This window comes from Bacillus rossius, chromosome 18, assembly GCF_032445375.1.
Source record: "Bacillus rossius redtenbacheri isolate Brsri chromosome 18, Brsri_v3, whole genome shotgun sequence".
Classification (NCBI taxonomy): domain Eukaryota; kingdom Metazoa; phylum Arthropoda; class Insecta; order Phasmatodea; family Bacillidae; genus Bacillus; species Bacillus rossius.
The window spans coordinates 1,701,734-1,721,604 of NC_086345.1; the positions used below are offsets into that span (position 1 = coordinate 1,701,734).

The following is a 19,871-nucleotide window of genomic DNA, read 5'->3' on the forward strand; positions in this document are numbered from 1 at the left end:
CCGTGTGTTGGGTCAGGGGTGCGCTGTACGAGACGAGCATTAGAGAGCCACTGTCGAGCCGAGCTCTGGTCGAGAGAGTGGCGTGAGGCCGTGTGTTGGGTCAGGGGTGCGCTGTACGAGACGAGCATTAGAGAGTCACTGTCGAGCCGAGCTCCGGTCGAGAGAGTGGCGTGAGGCCGTGTGTTGTGTCAGGGGTGCGCTGTTCGAGACGAGCAGTAGAGAGCCTCTGTCGAGCCGAGCTCCGGTCGAGAGAGTGGCGTGAGGCCGTGTGTTGGGTCAGGGGTGCGCTGTACGAGACGAGCATTAGAGAGCCACTGTCGAGCCGAGCTCTGGTCGAGAGAGTGGCGTGAGGCCGTGTGTTGGGTCAGGGGTGCGCTGTTCGAGACGAGCATTAGAGAGCCACTGTCGAGCCGAGCTCTGGTCGAGAGAGTGGCGTGAGGCCGTGTGTTGGGTCAGGGGTGCGCTGTACGAGACGAGCATTAGAGAGCCACTGTCGAGCCGAGCTCTGGTCGAGAGAGTGGCGTGAGGCCGTGTGTTGTGTCAGGGGTGCGCTGTTCGAGACGAGCATTAGAGAGCCTCTGTCGAGCCGAGCTCCGGTCGAGAGAGTGGCGTGAGGCCGTGTGTTGGGTCAGGGGTGCGCTGTACGAGACGAGCATTAGAGAGCCACTGTCGAGCCGAGCTCCGGTCGAGAGAGTGGCGTGAGGCCGTGTGTTGTGTCAGGGGTGCGCTGTTCGAGACGAGCAGTAGAGAGCCTCTGTCGAGCCGAGCTCCGGTCGAGAGAGTGGCGTGAGGCCGTGTGTTGTGTCAGGGGTGCGCTGTTCGAGACGAGCAGTAGAGAGCCTCTGTCGAGCCGAGCTCCGGTCGAGAGAGTGGCGTGAGGCCGTGTGTTGTGTCAGGGGTGCGCTGTTCGAGACGAGCAGTAGAGAGCCTCTGTCGAGCCGAGCTCCGGTCGAGAGAGTGGCGTGAGGCCGTGTGTTGTGTCAGGGGTGCGCTGTTCGAGACGAGCAGTAGAGAGCCTCTGTCGAGCCGAGCTTCGGTCGAGAGAGTGGCGTGAGGCGGTGTGTTGTGTCAGGGGTGCGCTGTTCGAGACGAGCAGTAGAGAGCCTCTGTCGAGCCGAGCTCCGGTCGAGAGAGTGGCGTGAGGCCGTGTGTTGTGTCAGGGGTGCGCTGTTCGAGACGAGCAGTAGAGAGCCTCTGTCGAGCCGAGCTCCGGTCGAGAGAGTGGCGTGAGTCCGTGTGTTGTGTCAGGGGTGCGCTGTACGAGACGAGCATTAGAGAGCCTCTGTCGAGCCGAGCTCCGGTCGAGAGAGTGGCGTGAGGCCGTGTGTTGTGTCAGGGGTGCGCTGTTCGAGACGAGCAGTAGAGAGCCTCTGTCGAGCCGAGCTCCGGTCGAGAGAGTGGCGTGAGGCCGTGTGTTGTGTCAGGGGTGCGCTGTTCGAGACGAGCAGTAGAGAGCCTCTGTCGAGCCGAGCTCCGGTCGAGAGAGTGGCGTGAGGCCGTGTGTTGTGTCAGGGGTGCGCTGTTCGAGACGAGCAGTAGAGAGCCTCTGTCGAGCCGAGCTCCGGTCGAGAGAGTGGCGTGAGGCCGTGTGTTGTGTCAGGGGTGCGCTGTTCGAGACGAGCATTAGAGAGCCACTGTCGAGCCGAGCTCCGGTCGAGAGAGTGGCGTGAGTCCGTGTGTTGTGTCAGGGGTGCGCTGTACGAGACGAGCATTAGAGAGCCTCTGTCGAGCCGAGCTCCGGTCGAGAGAGTGGCGTGAGGCCGTGTGTTGGGTCAGGGGTGCGCTGTAAGAGACGAGCAGTAGAGAGTCTCTGTCGAGCCGAGCTCCGGTCGAGAGAGTGGCGTGAGGCCGTGTGTTGGGTCAGGGGTGCGCTGTACGAGACGAGCAGTAGAGAGCCACTGTCGAGCCGAGCTCCGGTCGAGAGAGTGGCGTGAGGCCGTGTGTTGTGTCAGGGGTGCGCTGTACGAGACGAGCATTAAGAGCCTCTGTCGAGCCGAGCTCCGGTCGAGAGAGTGGCGTGAGTCCGTGTGTTGGGTCAGGGGTGCGCTGTTCGAGACGAGCATTAGAGAGCCACTGTCGAGCCGAGCTCCGGTCGAGAGAGTGGCGTGAGTCCGTGAGTTGGGTCAGGGGTGCGCTGTACGAGACGAGCATTAGAGAGCCACTGTCGAGCCGAGCTCCGGTCGAGAGAGTGGCGTGAGTCCGTGTGTTGGGTCAGGGGTGCGCTGTACGAGACGAGCATTAGAGAGCCACTGTCGAGCCGAGCTTCGGTCGAGAGAGTGAGGTGCGTACTGAACGAAATAGTGATTAACTTGTGGATAGTAATTTTGAGTTTCATAATTTTATTAGCGGTACAAACAGCAGTTAAAAAGGAATGTGTAGTTAATTAATTGGGCTATCCTTTCCGAACCTGTATTCCCAGTTATAACAAGACTGTATATTTCAATTCTAAATATAAAAGCCGTGTGCTGTATTCTTTCATAGTTTCGTTAAATGCGCACTCTCTCCCCTATTCCCTTCCCACCCCCCCCCCCCCCCACGCTTGGTGCAGCATAGTAAAAAGTTATAAAACACAAAATTTTGAGTAACTCCTAAAAAAAATTTAACAAAATTTATAGGACATTTTGGTTACTTTAGAACTGTGCAGTTTTTTTTTTTTTTTTACAGAGTTTGGCCTTTAAGAAATTATATATCCTGTATATGTCTTTGTCGGCTTGCATACTAAAGTAAGGAAAATATAAGCAATAATCATACAGTTTAATTAAATTTTTTGCCTGAAATTACAACTTACGAGCGAGCTTTTTTAGTTTGCCTAAAAGGTTGTTTACTAAATTGGAAAAAAAAACTGGTAGTGTATTCTTTTTGTTTCGGGAAGGTCATTTCCACTTCCATTGACGTCACAATGAGACCGGTCAGGCAGGGCTACCAACTGGCTCACAGCTCCGCACTGTCCGGCGGCCAACCACCTCGCTGACCTCCGTGTCTCGTCAGATACGGCCCTTTCTACTTCGATCCTTACAGAGCACTTTCACGCTATTTCTGGTATTTTTGAGCTGCACAATACAACTATAGAGTTAAGAGTTTTTTTTGTTTATTTAATTTCACTAGAAAAAATATTGCTTTTTATTGTTTCAAATAACTTGGCAAAAAATATTACTTTGCTTTGAATTATGGCTGCAGAAGAAATCTTGACCATGTAAAATTTCTGTGTGAGAAGTGTGTTGTACAGGCTACAAGAAAATTTTACTTGAAAAAACATTATAAATTTTGAAAACGTAGGTTTCTAGCATCAACATCTGTTCTGCTCTAAGGTGTAACACTCCTGAACAGTTGTACGTTGATCTGTATTTTTTCACTCTTAAAACGAACTAAAAAAAAGTTTTTAAAGAAAAATGAATGTCACATGTACTGAGAAATGTATATGATAAAAATATATAGTGTCAGAATTTACTGTGTGTAAATGTGCAATTTAAAATAAATTATAACAGTAAAGAACATTTATTAATTTATTTCTTAATCTACTTCATTTTTCTTAATGCAATAAACTACAGGTGACCAGTAATTTAGGTCAGGTCTGTAATGCATGTTTTGTCTTGCTTGTAGGTATTTTTTTTTAACATTAATGCTGAAGGCAGTTTTTGCTAACATCATTTTTGTCTGAGTATGTCATCTGCATTCTTAAAATATTTTATGGGAGATGGTTTGGTAAAGTGCTGGTACAGGTAATACCGTAGCATTAGAGAAAATCTAATAGGAACTTGTTTTATTACTTTTGTGAAATAATGTATTACTCCACGAAATAAAACTAATAGACCTGTGGGAAATTTATGGTCTTAAAATCATAACCTTTCATATATTGTTGTACACTAGGTGGTGATGTTAAAAACTAAAAATGTTAATCAATTAACCAAATTTCGGAGTAAGCTGGTGCACTGGATTGGCTGTATCAGTAAGATCCTGGATACTTGGTAAGCAGTTCTTCGTTCAGGTTACTCACTCCTTCGTTCCTGATTACTAACAAGAATTTTGTCAACATAAAAAAAAGTGTACTGGCTGGTGTCTTGTAAATTTTTTTGCTGCTTATAATTTTCAGAGTGTCGACATTAGAAGTATTGTATGTGGGATCGACTCCTCCAGGACATGCGTTACAATTATTTTTTTTTGGTAGCAAGTTATACATTCGTAGGCAGATTTTCTGATCTGGTTCCGCGTTTTGTACTTTGAACTGATTCTTTCAAGTACTTTACATGATCTTGATTATGATTTCAACCGTGTTTCTTTTACGTAATGGCGTGATGGCTAGGCGAGTAGTGCTACGTGTCTCGTGCGAACATCTGTCTGCCACGACAGTCTGCTGGCTTGCGAGTCTCTCCCCGCACGCGAGGGTTCAATGTTCATTTGCAGGTGTCTGTAGGCGTGTCTCGTGCAGCAGCCTCCGCCTCTCTCCTTGAGAATTATTAATATTCTTTGAGGTTTACGAGCTTTAATTTGGGTACTTTGAATAGTCGTTTGCCAGCAGCCGCCATTGGGGAAGAACCTAACGCCAAGTTTCATATTATAATTTAATTTGCAACATGTATTTGTTCGTTACTGAGGTTACATGTTTACACATCACTGACGATTACTGAAGGACTCGTTCACATTTTTATTTTTTATTTTAATTGGCGAATATTTTATTTTACGCAGTGCTAACAGCAGTCAGCGCCTTCTGCTAAAGATTTTTTTTTATGTTGTGTTGATGTGCACGAATACTGCTTTGGACTGCTTATTGGACAGCTCTGTCTCATAGCATAGGTACCATAAATAACATGAAGGATAAAAATTACTTTTTATTTTGTTCTAATTTTTTTGTTTAAATGAGCCTTTTGCAATCTCGCATCCTCGTGGCTATGATTGGGAGTCTTAACCAGCCTCTGGGGTGAAAAAACAAAATGGAATTTTAATGTGTATATTTAAACTTACCTCAAAATCAAAAAACCTATAATTATGATTAATGAAACTTTTGAGGCATTATTTAAAGTTAAAGGATATTTATAACGCAGTAGGGCCTTAAAATATTAAAGTACCACAGATAAGGTTAAACTTATTTATTAGATTGCAAAGTATTTTGTTTGGTAAATTTCTGAAAATATCTAAATTCAGGTTGTAATGTATTTTTGAGTTAGAAATTACCAAATTAATCGAAGTTTGTGTTGTCTCAACAATATTTTATTAAAACATGAATTGTGTTTAATTGTATACATAAAATATCATTGTAAATAAAGAATATGTTAAGTTATAAGTGTGGACGCCACGAATAAGATTGAAATTATAACGAAACCTCGTGTGATCTATTCAAATACATTATTACATTTCCTAAAGTCGAAAGCTATGAACATCGTACAACTATATAATTATTTTAATGAACGATTTGAATTTTGTCACAAAGCATCAGTAAAAAACACTCTGGCTTATCTTACGAAACTAGATTCATTGCATGGATTGGGTTTTACGGACCATTTATTTAGTCGTGTAATATTCACTTGTTTCAACCATTCCAAACATGAGTGTCTAATAGCAATCTTAAACAAAACAAAAAAAAATCATCTGATGTTACAAAAGCAAACAACAGATGGGTTTTACCTCGGTTATATAATTGCTAGATCTGCGGGTGAAGAAAGACCTCTGGTACATGCTAGTTGGTGTGGGGATAGAATAACTAAGCAACTCATGGATTCAATAGATAATTATTAAATTGAAATTGGCAACTGCCAAATTAACACATAAGTACCTCCGAATTAAAATAGTCAACAATTTATGTCGTTATCATTATTTGGTACAAATTAAATGTTTTCTGTTGGCATGAATGAACTGGTAAGCTGAAACTAAAGATTTGTCTTTCAATGTACCAAAGTTTTAAATTAGTTCGCACGGGTGCAATGCTGATAATAAATATACTACAGAATGTCTTTATATACCGGCCCCCCGGCTGGTACCGCCGCAACTGCCATGTCCCTGCATTTTAAATCTGTAATATCTTCGAAAATATTCATTTAAATTACATGCTAAAAGTGGCCATATTGATCTATATTGAATACACAATGTATTTAAGGTACTTAATTGGATAAGGATTAATGCTGTATTGCTTAAAAATCGCTTCGTTAATAAGCCATTAGGTATTTCTCGTAAAAAGTAAAGGATAAAAAATGGTTATTGTAGGTTATCCCTAAGAGATAGACATATACCATCCCGGACTTTTTTTGTAGGCCTTTTTAAGGTGTACAATACTGTAGTACATTATTTAGATCTTTCTTGTAGGGTTCAGCTAGCGTTTGCAATGTAAGAGCAAAAAAAAATGTGTTTATTTACGACATCACATTAGAAACCTCTAAAATTATCAGTGTTTCTCTGCCATATTATGCATTTATTATACATATAAGCCTTCCTCTTGAATCACTCTATCTATTAAAAAACCGCATCAAAATCCGTTGCATAGTTTTAAAGATCTAAACATACATAGGGACAGACAGACAGCGGGAAGTGACTTTGTTTTATACTATGTAGTGATATCGGCATATAAGTAGTCTCCACGTTTCAACCTGGAAACTCCTCGCTGGAAGAATGTCGTAGTCCCAAACCCATGTTATGGAACTCTGGACTCCCGCACTCCTGACTGGAGCTGTGGCGTGGCGACGCCCTCGGAGGATGACTGAATAGTTTCTCGTCGTCTTCCTACACGGCGGTGCGTCTCCTCCGAGATCTCTGGTGACAGTTATGTCCTCCAAGTATTCCCTTTTTAATTTGGCACTCGTAGTTATTTATCGTAATTTCAGTATTAGGTCGATACTCCTACTGTCGTGTGCTGTATTTGAAATCGTCTAAAAAAATTTCTTCTATAATATTTTCGACGTGCGATTTAATATTAGTCGAAAACGGTTATTATTACAATCTTAGCGAAATCTTATTTTCTTGAAATATTTCTAGTAGATGATCAATATTGAGCTGAGTTTATCGGTATTTCGACGATTAATACTATAAAATTATGTTTGTCTTTCCAACATAACGCAGAAACATATATATTACATACTGCCAAAAGTTCCAAACAAAAATCTAATCGTCCGTTGCTAAATGTAATTCTCGTATGTTCATTTTTTAAACGTAAAAAGGAAATCCGGGTGAATCGATACGCTGCAATTAAAGTGATTTGACCAATCACGGACGCGATAGAAGCGACGCGAATAAAGCTATTTCCTAGCCTTCAAGTTCGACACGTCTGTGACGTAGTGCGAGTAAATTCACTGGCGTGACGTTATTGAAATGAGCGACATAAATTTGTTTCCTTATGATGCTTTAACAAGTGCAACGGTATTATTATAATTAATATTATTCGTCTATAATAAATTTTCTTACGAAAATCTGTGAAATTTAAAAAATATATATTTAAGATCGTTATCTTCCTAAATGAACGGAATAATTTATTAAAATATTTCTTATATAGTAAGAAATAAATCATATGAGTCATAGTATATTGTATACTTTATTGTAAGTATACATATCTAACGGACAGAAATCTTTCAAACAAAATAGTTTATCTTCGTTTATCATACGGGTAAAAATCGCATCTAGATCAAAGGCTTTCGTTGCCAGTCATTAGCTTTTGTTGGTGTCTGAATTGGAACCACTCCCGTGTGGACAACCAGCCACTTCGGAAAGTTGGACAAACCATTAATTATACAGACATGGACTCAACTCAGAAGCTAATGAAAAATGAATAATAAAACGTTTGCAAAATATAGCTTTTGTGCTGTCGTAGTACTGCAGTATCACGCAGCCTATGCGACAGTACAGTGTTTCAGACCGTGGTGAACTTGTACGCTCATGTACCGTGTTGCAAGCAGTGCCGGGCTTGCAAACGACTGTACGGTGTTAGAAGCCATGCTGGGTTTGCACAGGACTGAACAGTGTAGCACGCAATGATGACTTGCATGCAATTATACCTTGTTTCAGGTGTGCCGAGCTTACACGCGATTGTACAGTGTTGAAGGCTAGCTGGGTTTGCTAACGACTGAACAGTGAATTGGGAAATGCCAACTTGCACACATCTGTACAGTGTTTTAGGCAAGCGAAGGCTTGCACGCGACTTTTCATTTTTTTATGGCCAAACCGGAATTGCACGTGTCAGTACAGGTTTGCAAGTCTTGTCGGTCTAGCACGCGACTGTAAAGTGATGGGGGCCACGTGGGGGATGGATTACTAATGTACATTGTTGCAGGCCGTGTACAGTTTCCTACAGAGTGTACAGTGTTTCAGGCTGTGCTGCGCTTACCTGAAACAGTAAAGTGATATAGGCCGTGCCCTGCGGTCTTGTGACTGTACATTATTGCAGTCCATGCTGCGCTTGCTCGAACTGTACAGACTTACAGACCGTCATAGTCTTTATCTTAACTGGTTGGTGTTTCAGTTCGTGCCGTGCTTGCTAGTGACTGTGCAGTAATTCAGGCCGTGTCGTGCTTGTTCATGACTGTTTAATGTTGCCACCGTACCATGCATACTCGTGACTGTACAGGGTTGCAGACCGTTCCGTGCTTGCTCGTGAATGTTCTGTGTTACTGGCCATCCTGTGTTTATTCGTGAATCTTGTGTGATGGGCACCGTGCCGGCCTTAAACATGACTATACAGTGTTGCCGGCCCTGCGGTGTATACATGACTGTTCAGTTTTCAAGGATATTCGTGCTTACCCATGACTGTTCAGTGTAGAAGGCCGTACTGATCAGGTTCACAACTGTTGAGTGATGGAGACTGTGCCGTCCTTGATCACGAATATACGGTGTTGCAGGCTGTGTCGTGCTTGCTCGTGACTGTTCAGATTTGCAGCCTGTGCTGGTCTTGTTCGCGACGGTTCATTGATGGGGACCATGCCGTCCTTGATGATGACTAGAGACCCGGAATTTTCGCGGATTCATTTAGTCGCAAGCTAGAATACAAACCTTCACACTCTTGTACTGTGTTCATGATTGGCCAGCAGTTGTTTGGACACGCCCGTCTACGACCGTGAGTCAATGATGCCCAGCTAGGAGAGAAGTAAGCGAATCAGGTAGTACCAAATAACAAGGATAAAAATGTTCTCGCTAAGAATTCAACCAATGGGAAAGTAAACATGGGCCGAGCACACCTATAACTTTGAATTCTATCTTGAGGCCAGAAGAATCCGCGAAATTTCCGGGTCTCTAATTCATGACGGTACAGTTTTGCAGATCATGCAGTTATTGCTCGTGACTATTCAGTGTTGCAGGCAGTGGAGTGTTTGCTCGCTCCTGTTGAGTGATGGTGGCCATGCCCATACAGTGTTGCAGACCACGGTGTGCTTGTTCGTGACTGTTTGGTGTTAGAGGGCGTGGTGTGCTTGTTCCTGACAGTTCAGTGGAGCAGGCCGTGCTGTTTCGATCGCGAATGTAGTGATGTAGGCTGAGCTGGGCTTGGTCCTTACTGTTCAGTGTTGCAGTCAGTAGTATGTCAATGTATGTCCGAGCGCAGGGTTCCGGGTGTGGTGAGTGCTGGAAACCGCCATCTTGGATTTGTGAAGTCGCGATGGCCATTTTGAACTTGGCTTGCACAAGACTTACATTGTTTCAGGTGTGTCGGGCTTGCACGCGACTATGCAGTTTTGCTGATGATGGTGCCAGGCTTTCCGCGACTGTATATTCTTGCGGTGACTGATTATTAAATCCATTTTGATATGCGAGACACGGTAAAAATCGAAGGTGGTGGAGTTTCCCCACAGGAAAAAGCTGCTTGATTAAGAACACATTTCTCCGTAAAACTCCGACCAATGATGACCTTCTGACGGTGCATGCCGTATTCTTTGAGTATGAGCACACATTCCGGACAGTATTTATCGCACCGGTACTTCGTTTGTTATCACGCGTGTATCAGTTGGTTGTGTGAAACGTTTTATATGTTATCGATGTAATATAGCTATACTAAGTATAAAATAATGTGAAATTTAATGCCACAACTTTTTATACCATAGCAGGATTTGTTAAGGAATCAAACTATTTTTTTATGAATTTCAATGTAAACAATAATTGAACTTAATAATTGTTACTGTAATATCTTTTATCGTTGATTATTAAACAATTATCAAACAAATCATGAGTGCCTGAAATAAAAATATTCTAACCAAGTATATTTAATTTATCAGGGAAAGAAAATTTACAGATTTCACTAACAGCATAGAATAGTATATAAATAGAGCATCGACGCCAGGTTTCCGTAGGTGGAAGTCAATGACCGATTGCTCTGACGTCATGGTGGCCATATTGAATCCACTATCTTGGATTATGACGTCACAGCGGCCATTTTGGATCCATCATTTGGTTTTCTAGATTCCTCCACCATTGAATGCCCCATTCCCTAATGTTGCAAATTTTCGTTATGGCCGTCATCTAAAAAATCCGTAATTTTATGCTATATAATTGGGGAATATTTTATAATTAAATAATAATTTAATTAATAAAATTTTAATAAAAATATTCTAAAACACTCTTGCACATTTCGATACGGCCACCATTTTAAAATCTGTAATGATTATGCTTGAAATCGGGAAAAAAATTAATCAATCAAATTTAATAAATTATTATTTAAAAAATCACCATTGAAATTTTCTTCACATTTGCCACCTTGAAAATCCATAATTTTTAAGCTAAACGGTAAAATTTTAAAATTTATATAAACACTGCACCATCTGAATTATGATGTCACGTCCAACATCTTGAAAATCGGTAATTATTATCATATTTTAATGGGAAAAATTTAAAATTTATAAAAGTAATTAATAAATAAAATATTAATAAAAAATTATTCTAATTTCGCACTTGCGTCCTAGGTTTGAACCCGACAAAGGCAAAAATAAAAAGAAACACAGATCCTTCCTCCACGGTAGCCACCAGCTGACTGATCTACCACCGCCGCCGTCTCTTCACATGCTCGGCCGGGAGCGTGTGACAGCGATACCAGGAACTATTATGTTCCTATAATTCGCTATGTGGGAAGTCAATACAAGATTGCAACCCCGTCACTTTATTCGAATCATCAGAAACGACGGCGGGGCGCGAAGTGTGCGATTTTAAGATTAAAGGTGGCTCACGGTCCAGAAAGTAGTAAAATAGCTGTCGCTCTGTTGCTTGGCTCTAATTTAATTAGTGTAGGTATCGAGGGGAGGTCACCCTTTCCCTTCAGTTAGGTGGCTAACTGATGCATGTGAGTGTCGTGATATCTGATTTAGAGGTTTGTAGTAATTTCTGTGTCAAAATGGCCTAGTTAAACTCGTTGTGTGTGTTATGTAAAGCTCCAAGGCCGCTCTCGACAGCCAGGCTGTTTACATGACTTGTCATTTCTCTGACACGCCCAGCCGAGACCCGGCCAGTCGCACTCGGAGGCATATCATCGTGTAAGTTTTCCGATGTAGGAGAGAGCACAGGTTGGTTAGACATTAAATATCCAGAATATACTATAGGCTTCGGTCTATTTTGAATTATGAGTAAAAGTAGATTGCGTAGAAATAAATTTATGCTCGGGGAAAACAACTAGCAAGGACTAGTGGAGGAGGTGATCTACCACCACTATTGCCAAGGTATATATCGACCACTAGTATGACATCACGTCAGCCATCTTGTTTTAGTCTGCTAGAGTGCGCTACCACCATTTTAAAATAATTTTTGTTCACTAGACATTTGACCTTCACCTTGAATGTAGACCTATAACTTTGACCTTGACCTTTGACGTTGACCACAGTGACCATATTGGGTTAGCCATCTTGTTTTCAGTACTCGCTACCAGAAGCGCTAGTGAACACGCAATGCCTGCTGGCGGACTTCCCCGCCATCTTGTTATCAATACTTGTTACTAGGAGTGCTAGTGTCACATAGTAAACATGTTATCTGCTAGAGTGTGTTGCCGTCATATTAGTTTAATTATTAGCCACTAGTGTGCAGTATTATTTATTAACAAATAGTTATCTCTCTTGGTATCCACCAACTTGACATCTGAATGATATTATAGAAATTCATTATTTTTGACCTAGAAATTCGGTGAAAAATTCCAGAATTCTTCAAAAAAACACTTATAAAATAATGATTGATTCGAACGATATCCGACCTCGGTTCTATCCTAGATTATGCAAAACAATATAATTTCAGGTAAAAGCATACTAATTTGATTATAATTATCATAAAGGTTACAGGTTCGAGAAATAAAGCAAAACAAATTCAAATAAAAAAAATTATTATATAAATTCTACAAATACAAACAAGTAAATTACTAGCGTTTCTCAATTTCTACCGTCTTCTTAGAAGTCGAAGCGAGTACTTTGCATGCCTTGAAATGTGTTTTCGAGTCAGTTATTCATAACAGTTTATTAACCAGGCATGCCTATTCAGTAGTTAAGAATTAAACTAATATTATGGCAACACACTCTAGCAGATGACATGTGCACTATGTGACACTAGCGCTCCTAGTAACAAGTATTGAAAACAAAATGGTGGCGATGTCCTCTAGGAGGCGAAGTGTGTTAACTAGCGCTCCTGGTAGCGAGTACTGAAAACAAGATGGTGGGTCCAAGATGGTCTCTGTGGACAAGGTAAAGGTCAAGTTCAATATTCAAGGTGAAGGTCAAATGTCTAGTGGACAAAACTTAAACTAAATGGTGGTTGTGCACTCTAGCAGACGAAAACAAGATGGTGGCCTCCAGCATATGAAAACCAGATGGCGGACGTGACGTCATACTAGCTGTCGATATATACCTTGGCATTAGTGGTGGGAGGTTAGTCTGTCGGTGGCTTCCGTGGAGGTAGGATCTGTAGTTTTTTTTATCCTCGCCGGGGTGAACCGAGGACGTAAGTGCGTGTTTTGAATAATATCTTATTAATATTTTATTAATTCAAATTTTTTTATATTATAATCTGATAATTATTACCGATTTTCAATAAGGCAGACGTGACATCATAGTCATGGATGGCGGAGTGTTTTTATTTAAAATTTAATTATTATTTTATATATTTAAAAACTTTTCCCTTTTTTCTAGCATAAAAATTACGAATTACCAAAATGGCGAACGTATGGAAAATTGTAACGGTGTATTTAATTAAAAATTTATTTTATTTTATTAATTTAATTTTTTTATAATTTAAAAAAAAAATCGGTTTTTCTAGCATAATAATTACATATTTTCAATATGGTGGCCGTAACGAAATTTGCAAAAGTGTTTTTAAAAAAAAATTTAATTATGTTTTATTGAATAAATGTTTTTATGAATTTTAAAATTTTTCCCGATTTTCTAGCATTAAAACTACTGATTTTCAAGATGGCGGCCGTAACTAAAATTTCGACATTAGGGAGTGGGGCATTCGATGACGGAAAGTTTTAGAAAACAAAATGGCTGTTCAAGAGGTCCGTCGTGATGTCAGAGCAATCGGTCATTAACCCGCTCCACCTGCTCCACCTGCGCAAACCCGGCGCCGGAGCCCCACTTATATACCTACTACTAAACAGTTTATTTAATGCACACATTAAATATTCAGTGTTTGCTGGCCTTTGAAAACACGCGGCTCTCAAGTGTCACAGATCATAATGAACACACGCCGCATGTTGGTTCGTAGTTACCAACTGGGTAGAGCGTGGCGAATACCGCAAGTCTCCGCGAGAGTTCGTGATCAGCCCGCAGGGACCACCGAGCCGCGACTCGAACCGACCAATCACAAGCCAGTGGCGACTCACGCGCGGTGTCTGACGTCGATTTCAGAACCAAGATCCGGCGGCTGTTACGTCAGCCTGGAATCCCGCCAGTACAGTCTGGAGAGAACACAAGTGAACATCGTAGGGACTCGCTTTTGCCACCAGAGGCGCTACAAACTGAGAAATATCTGTGACGAAACAAGTGTCCTTCAAGTTCTTCCATTGAAACGTTTTTCTTTCTTATTTACTTCATTGACAATTTCGAATAATTAGTATGACATCTAAAGTCAAAGATACTTTAGAGAAATTAACTATATGTGATATTTACTCAAAAATGTAGCGTTTTATTTCACGTAAACATAATAAACATAATATAATTATTTTCGTGTTCAGGATAATTCAGAATAAATTGACGAAAAATGTTGTTAAAATCGCTGCGTATATGTTGTATAGGTGTAATTAATTAAACGGTTATGTGTATTTTTAGAGAATTATAAGTGGTTCTTTAACACAACGTTTCCATGTAAAGGAGATAGTTCGTTTATTTCCTTGGCATATAATTAAAGCTTCGTTTTTCTCTTCAAATTTTTGGAGGTGGCTAACAAATGCACTTATTTTACATTATAAGCGAATTCAAATTACAAGAATCTCTCTATTCCTTTCTGTCTCATACAACTTCCTACTTATTTGAGCATCAAGGAGCTAAACAGTCGGATACTGGTTTCATTTGAAACTATTCTAATAACATTGAAAAATAACCTAACTTACCAATCACTAGGTAAGAAGCATGAAAATTCACGTATTTATCGGTTTATAGATACTGTATCAATTAATTTCGATTAATGTTCCCGGGCCTACTCCAGCTGTGTGTCAAATTCAAATAAAATACGCTGACGTTACTGCTATAATCTTTAAATGTTGTAAAACATTAAGCAAATAATTTACATAAAAATTGTGTGTGTCATACAATTAAAAGATAATTATTGTAATGTTAAATGGAAAGTATTCGGAGTATTAAACAATACTTCAACTTACTCTAAAAGGAACACTGAGTCTAAAATAAATAAAGTTGGTTCATTTTCTAGTTCTTTGAATTACTTTATACATGACTACAAATTGTTTGGCAGAGTCATGTACTTATATGATAATATTATTTATAATTTTGGCTTAGATAGGATTTATCTGCAGATACCTGATTGATAGATGATGAAATTAAACATTTATCAAAAATTTTCACTACATTTGTTAACACGAAAAATTAATGAAATTTGAAATTTTGGAATATATTATGTGAGTATTTAGCTAAGCATTCTCATTGAGTAGCTCAATGAATTTTTAAATTGGACAAAAATTAGGTTTTCTTAAAAAGTGTTACCTGGATTGTACAAACTCATCTAGGTTTTAATTTAAACTCTAATTTTTCTTTTGCATTTTATGCTATAGAAAAATTGCAAAATAAGGTTTTACGGATATGAGTGATTCTTCTAGCATTCTCAAAGGAAACTGTGTGAAAAAAGCACTATTACTTGTCGTTAACTTAAAACTTATGTTGCGATCAACTCTTGTCACATTGCAATAAGAATGTGTAATTACCATCCTCACTTTGATAACTTAGAGCTGAATATTTATTACCGCGCCTAATACGCAGGGAATGGGAATAAATAATAATTTTTTTCTACTACGTAAATCAGGGTTATTTTCGATAAATTAAAATAATTATTTCATAGATGGAGGTCTCCCTTGCCCAAGAAGCTGTATACGAAATCGCAGATTGGTTGTCAATACGTAGCCTGAAGCAGTAGTCTCCACATTCGAGCACGTGTTTGAAAGGGAAGAGAGGCTGTTCTGTGATTGGCCACGAGACGAGGCCTGCGGGACTCACCTTGCTGCCGTTCACGAAGAACACCAGCGCGTCCATGACTGCGTGGCGACTGCGCGGCGGCGGACTGCAGGCAGTGGACACCCCCTCCCCACGCCCTTCCTCCTGAGGGCGAACCGGCCCGCAGCCCGCAGTATGGCTCTTACATAACAGCGCTCTCCCAGCCCAGCGCCTACAGCCGAGTGCGGGAGGCCTGGTCGACCTACCTCCCCGGCACCTTGCCGTGCCGCCGAGTCAGGCTCGAGACACCTGCACCCGGGTGTAGCCGCAACCCGTCTCGTGCGCAGGCCGACAGCGGCAACTGCTGCGCCCACTGTTGCTGACGTGAAGCCTTCTTTTCACAGACCAGAGAGCCAAACACCCGATCGTGCATCTTCGGTTATTTTTTTTTTTTTGTTCATTGTAAAAGGTTAGGTTAGCTACATCTACACTAATATTATAAAGAGAAAATATTTGTATTTTTGTGTGTATGTTTGTAATGAATAAACTCAAAAACTACTGTGCTGATTTCAAAAAAAAATACCATTAGAAAGCTACATTCACCCTGAGTAGCATAGGCTATATTTATTGCTAGAAAAGATAAGTAATCCTTACTAAAACTTTAGTAACGTAACCCAAGGTGTAAAAATAATGCCATAAAACATTTTACATCGCATGCGCTGCAGAAACTATTGATGATAGAGCAAAAGTATCTCCTACAATATTAAAGAACATATCAATAACTAGAAAATACTTTGCGATACTATATGTCCAACGATTATCGTTATGTCACAATAACCTCTTTTTAAATTTTAAAAGTTGATAGACCATGTTATGCATACTTCTGTTTAAAACGCTTTAATTGTTTTGCCATGGAAGTCGGAATGTCGCCTGGCACAGCCATGCTCGCGACGCGCGCTATGGTTATCTATGGATGATAGGTTTGTTTACGTTTGACGTGGCACGAGGCTCTTTCCTCTTTATAATCTACACTACTAGCGGCCCCTCCCGGCTTCGCACGGGTGGACATGATTTTTTTTTTATATTTTTACCTTTTATTTATATTTTTGCCGTGACAACGTCTAATAAATCGATGATCGCTGGCTGCACGCACGAAAAATTGTCCCACTACAGATGTCCCACTACGGATGTCCGAATACGGATGTCCCACTACGGATGTGTCCTGTTTACGCATGCGTGGCATCTCTCTGGTATGTTGTGGACGGTACAGAGAACTCCGGCCGGCACGTGGTGGCGTACTGCTCAGGTTTCACCCCACCTAGCTGCAGGGATAGGCGGGTATCACCGGTTGGATCACGCCTGCGCATGTCGCCACACATATGGCTTGGGGCAGACGACAACATAGCGGGGTACGAGGTTATTGTTGTGCACCGCGCCACGGGAGTATATTCGCAAGGAAAGGGCGTTCCTACAAGTACGTATTATTTTAAATACTAGTGTAAATCAGTATATTTAAACAGTGTGGTACGAGTATTGTTTAAGCTGTGTTACTAAATATTTATTGCTTGTATGATACTTTTCACGCTTTAGTTTGACATTGGTAATTATTTGTCATGAGTTATTATTTGATCAACTATATCACACACCGTATAATAGTTATGAGCCCACGAGCGTGTAAATATTTCGAGTCCAACAGAGAATATGCTAGTTAAAAGAAATTCAAACAAATATCGTGCGTGGAATATTATTAATTTATAACATCAGAAACAATTGTTTCTAATATGGGCACGTGGCTGTGCGATAGGTTGAAAGATCAAATTCCGGTGGCTGAAATTTTTTTTCTACTTGTGAAAATAAATGCGGCGCGCACGACACTTCAAAAGTAATAAATGTATTTGAATTAATGAATGCAAATAAAAGTAAATTTATTAATTAAATTGTAGATTTCATTTCACTCCTTTGTATCCTTACAAAATAGTGATAATTCAATAAAAATGATTCAATTTTTTTCATATAAGTATGCAAAAGTAGATTTTATCATACAAAATACAGAAAATTTAAAAAAAAAAAATGGTTGTCTGTAAAGTCGGTTTACGGACGATAATTTAATGTGACAACTCATAACAGAACATTGATGAAATGATTGCATATTTTTATGAATAAAATTGAATCATTTTTATTTTAAAAATAAAAGAATAAATACTTGAAATTATACTAGTAATCAGATTTTTAAAATGCAAGAATAATTAACCTTTATTGCCGAAATTCTTGTTGTAATAGGCAATGAAAACCACATTTTTTCACTTCACTTTATAAACAGTCGACGAAACAGTTCACGAGTAGATGACTTGTAATTAATTTTAAAAACTGGCTTTTAGCTATACAGTTTGAATATAATTATGAACATGTTTCATATAGGTAAATAAAATATAATCAAAAATCAAACATAACCTATTATTACTGCACTCGCCGACAGATGCTACTTTCTATTAATATTTTATTTTTATTTATTTTTATTTTTTTCTGTAATTTTTCTGATATTAAGGAAAATTTACGATATTTTTCTCCGTGTGCTCCTGATATTTCCTGACAGTATATATTGATACATAGTAGTATATAATAGGGGCTCCGAGCCCAGGCGTCAGGCGGTGGTGCCTGGTGCCGAGCCACATATCTGATTCTACATCGTCACGGCGGCCATCTTGGATGAGCGTAACGGGACACAGCGTAACTGGACAAGTAGATAACGGCGGCCATCTTTGATCCGCCATCTTTAAATCGAGCGCCCCACTCATTATGTTGAAATTTTCGTCTCTGTCGCCATATTTATTTTTTCTGTTCCGCTGGAGGCCGCCATCTTGGATACCGACGACTTTGTTTCTGTTGTTTTTTCCAAGATAGCGACGGCGTCGCTCTTATTTTTTTCTGTTCCACTGAAGGCCGCTATCTTGGATACCGTCGACTTTGTTGCTGTTGTTTGTTCCTAGACAGCGCCAATGTCGCTCTGTCAAATCACATAAGGTCGATGTTCCATTACCTACCAGAGCTATTATGATCCTTATCGACATATTAAATCTAATTTTTTATGCAAAATACATTGGAAGCGCTGTGATTCGAACCAGCGCAGCTCTGATCGCTAGGTTGGAAAACATACGCCTTTAACCGCTCGGCTATCGAGACATTTACCAGACTGAGAATTAAATAAGGTATATAAACAAAATAACATGCATATCGGGACTTAATTTTTTTTTTAATTTTAAGTAATAATAGCACTACTTATTCGGGACAGAACGACCATCTTGTATTAAGATGTAACTGTTGCAAATATCGTTACGGTCGCAATCTTTTAAAATCCGCAATTTTTATGTTAGAAAATCGGAATTTTTTTTAAAAATTATAAAAAAAAATAAAAAGTCGAATTAAATAATAAAAAATCTTAAAAACCACTGTTGAACTTATCGTTACGGTCGTCATCTAGGATTATATAAATTTTACATGTTTCGTTACGCCCGCCATCTTGGTTGAGTACTATGTCATCGTTACACTTTATGTTACGACTGTCATATTGGATCCTATTAATGTTGCAACTATCGTTATGGTCGCCATCATTAATTTAGATGCCATTTGGGAAAAGTCGTAACTTTTATGTTAGAAAATCGGGAAAAATTCCCAAATTCATCAAAAAATTAACATATTAGAATTCTGACTGAATAGATCGATTTACATCGTTGGTTCGAAACAGGCGAGAGCAAAAAAAACAACAAAACAATTGATCCTTCCACAACAGAAGCCACAAACAGACTAACCTACCACCACTAATACCAAGATATATATCGTCAGCTGGTATGAAGTCATGTCCGCCATCTTGTCTTCATCCGCTAAAGACCGTCATCTTGTTTTCGTCTGCTAGAGTGTGCTGATGTCATTTAAGTATAATTTTCTGTTCACCATACCTTTAACATCGACTGTTGGCATTGAAATTTGTGATTGACCTTGCACTTTGACCTTGACCTTAAATTTGACTTTGACCTTGACATTTGACTTTGACCTTTGACCTTGAACTTTGACCTTGTCCTGGAACTTTGACCTTGACCTTGAACTTGAACTTTGACCTTGAACTTTGACCTTGACCTTGAATTTTGAACTTGACCTTGAACTTTGACCTTGACCTTGAAATTTGTCTTTGGCCTTGAAATTTGACTTTGACCTTGACGAACATCATGGATCTGACATTTTATGTTCAGTACATGCTACCAGGAGCTACCGCTTGCTAGTGGTCATTGCCACCATCTTGTTTTCGTCTGCTGGAGGACACCATCTTGTAAGTGTACTTGTCTTACCATT

The 19,871-nt window shown here is 40.1% G+C and overlaps 1 protein-coding gene across 2 annotated transcripts in view; it reads right to left on the reverse strand.

Moving 5' to 3' along the window:
• LOC134541171 (xanthine dehydrogenase-like) overlaps positions 1-15,865 on the reverse strand; it is a 296,422-nt gene extending 280,557 nt beyond the window's left edge. The window contains exon 1 of one of the 2 annotated variants that reach the window (XM_063384402.1): positions 15,591-15,865. In XM_063384402.1, the coding sequence (XP_063240472.1) occupies positions 15,591-15,626 (36 nt within the window). In that variant the 5' untranslated portion in view covers positions 15,627-15,865. The remainder of the gene's footprint in view (positions 1-15,590) is intronic. The other variant, XM_063384401.1, reaches the window with a different exon arrangement.
• Between the last annotated feature and the right edge of the window lie 4,006 nt (positions 15,866-19,871).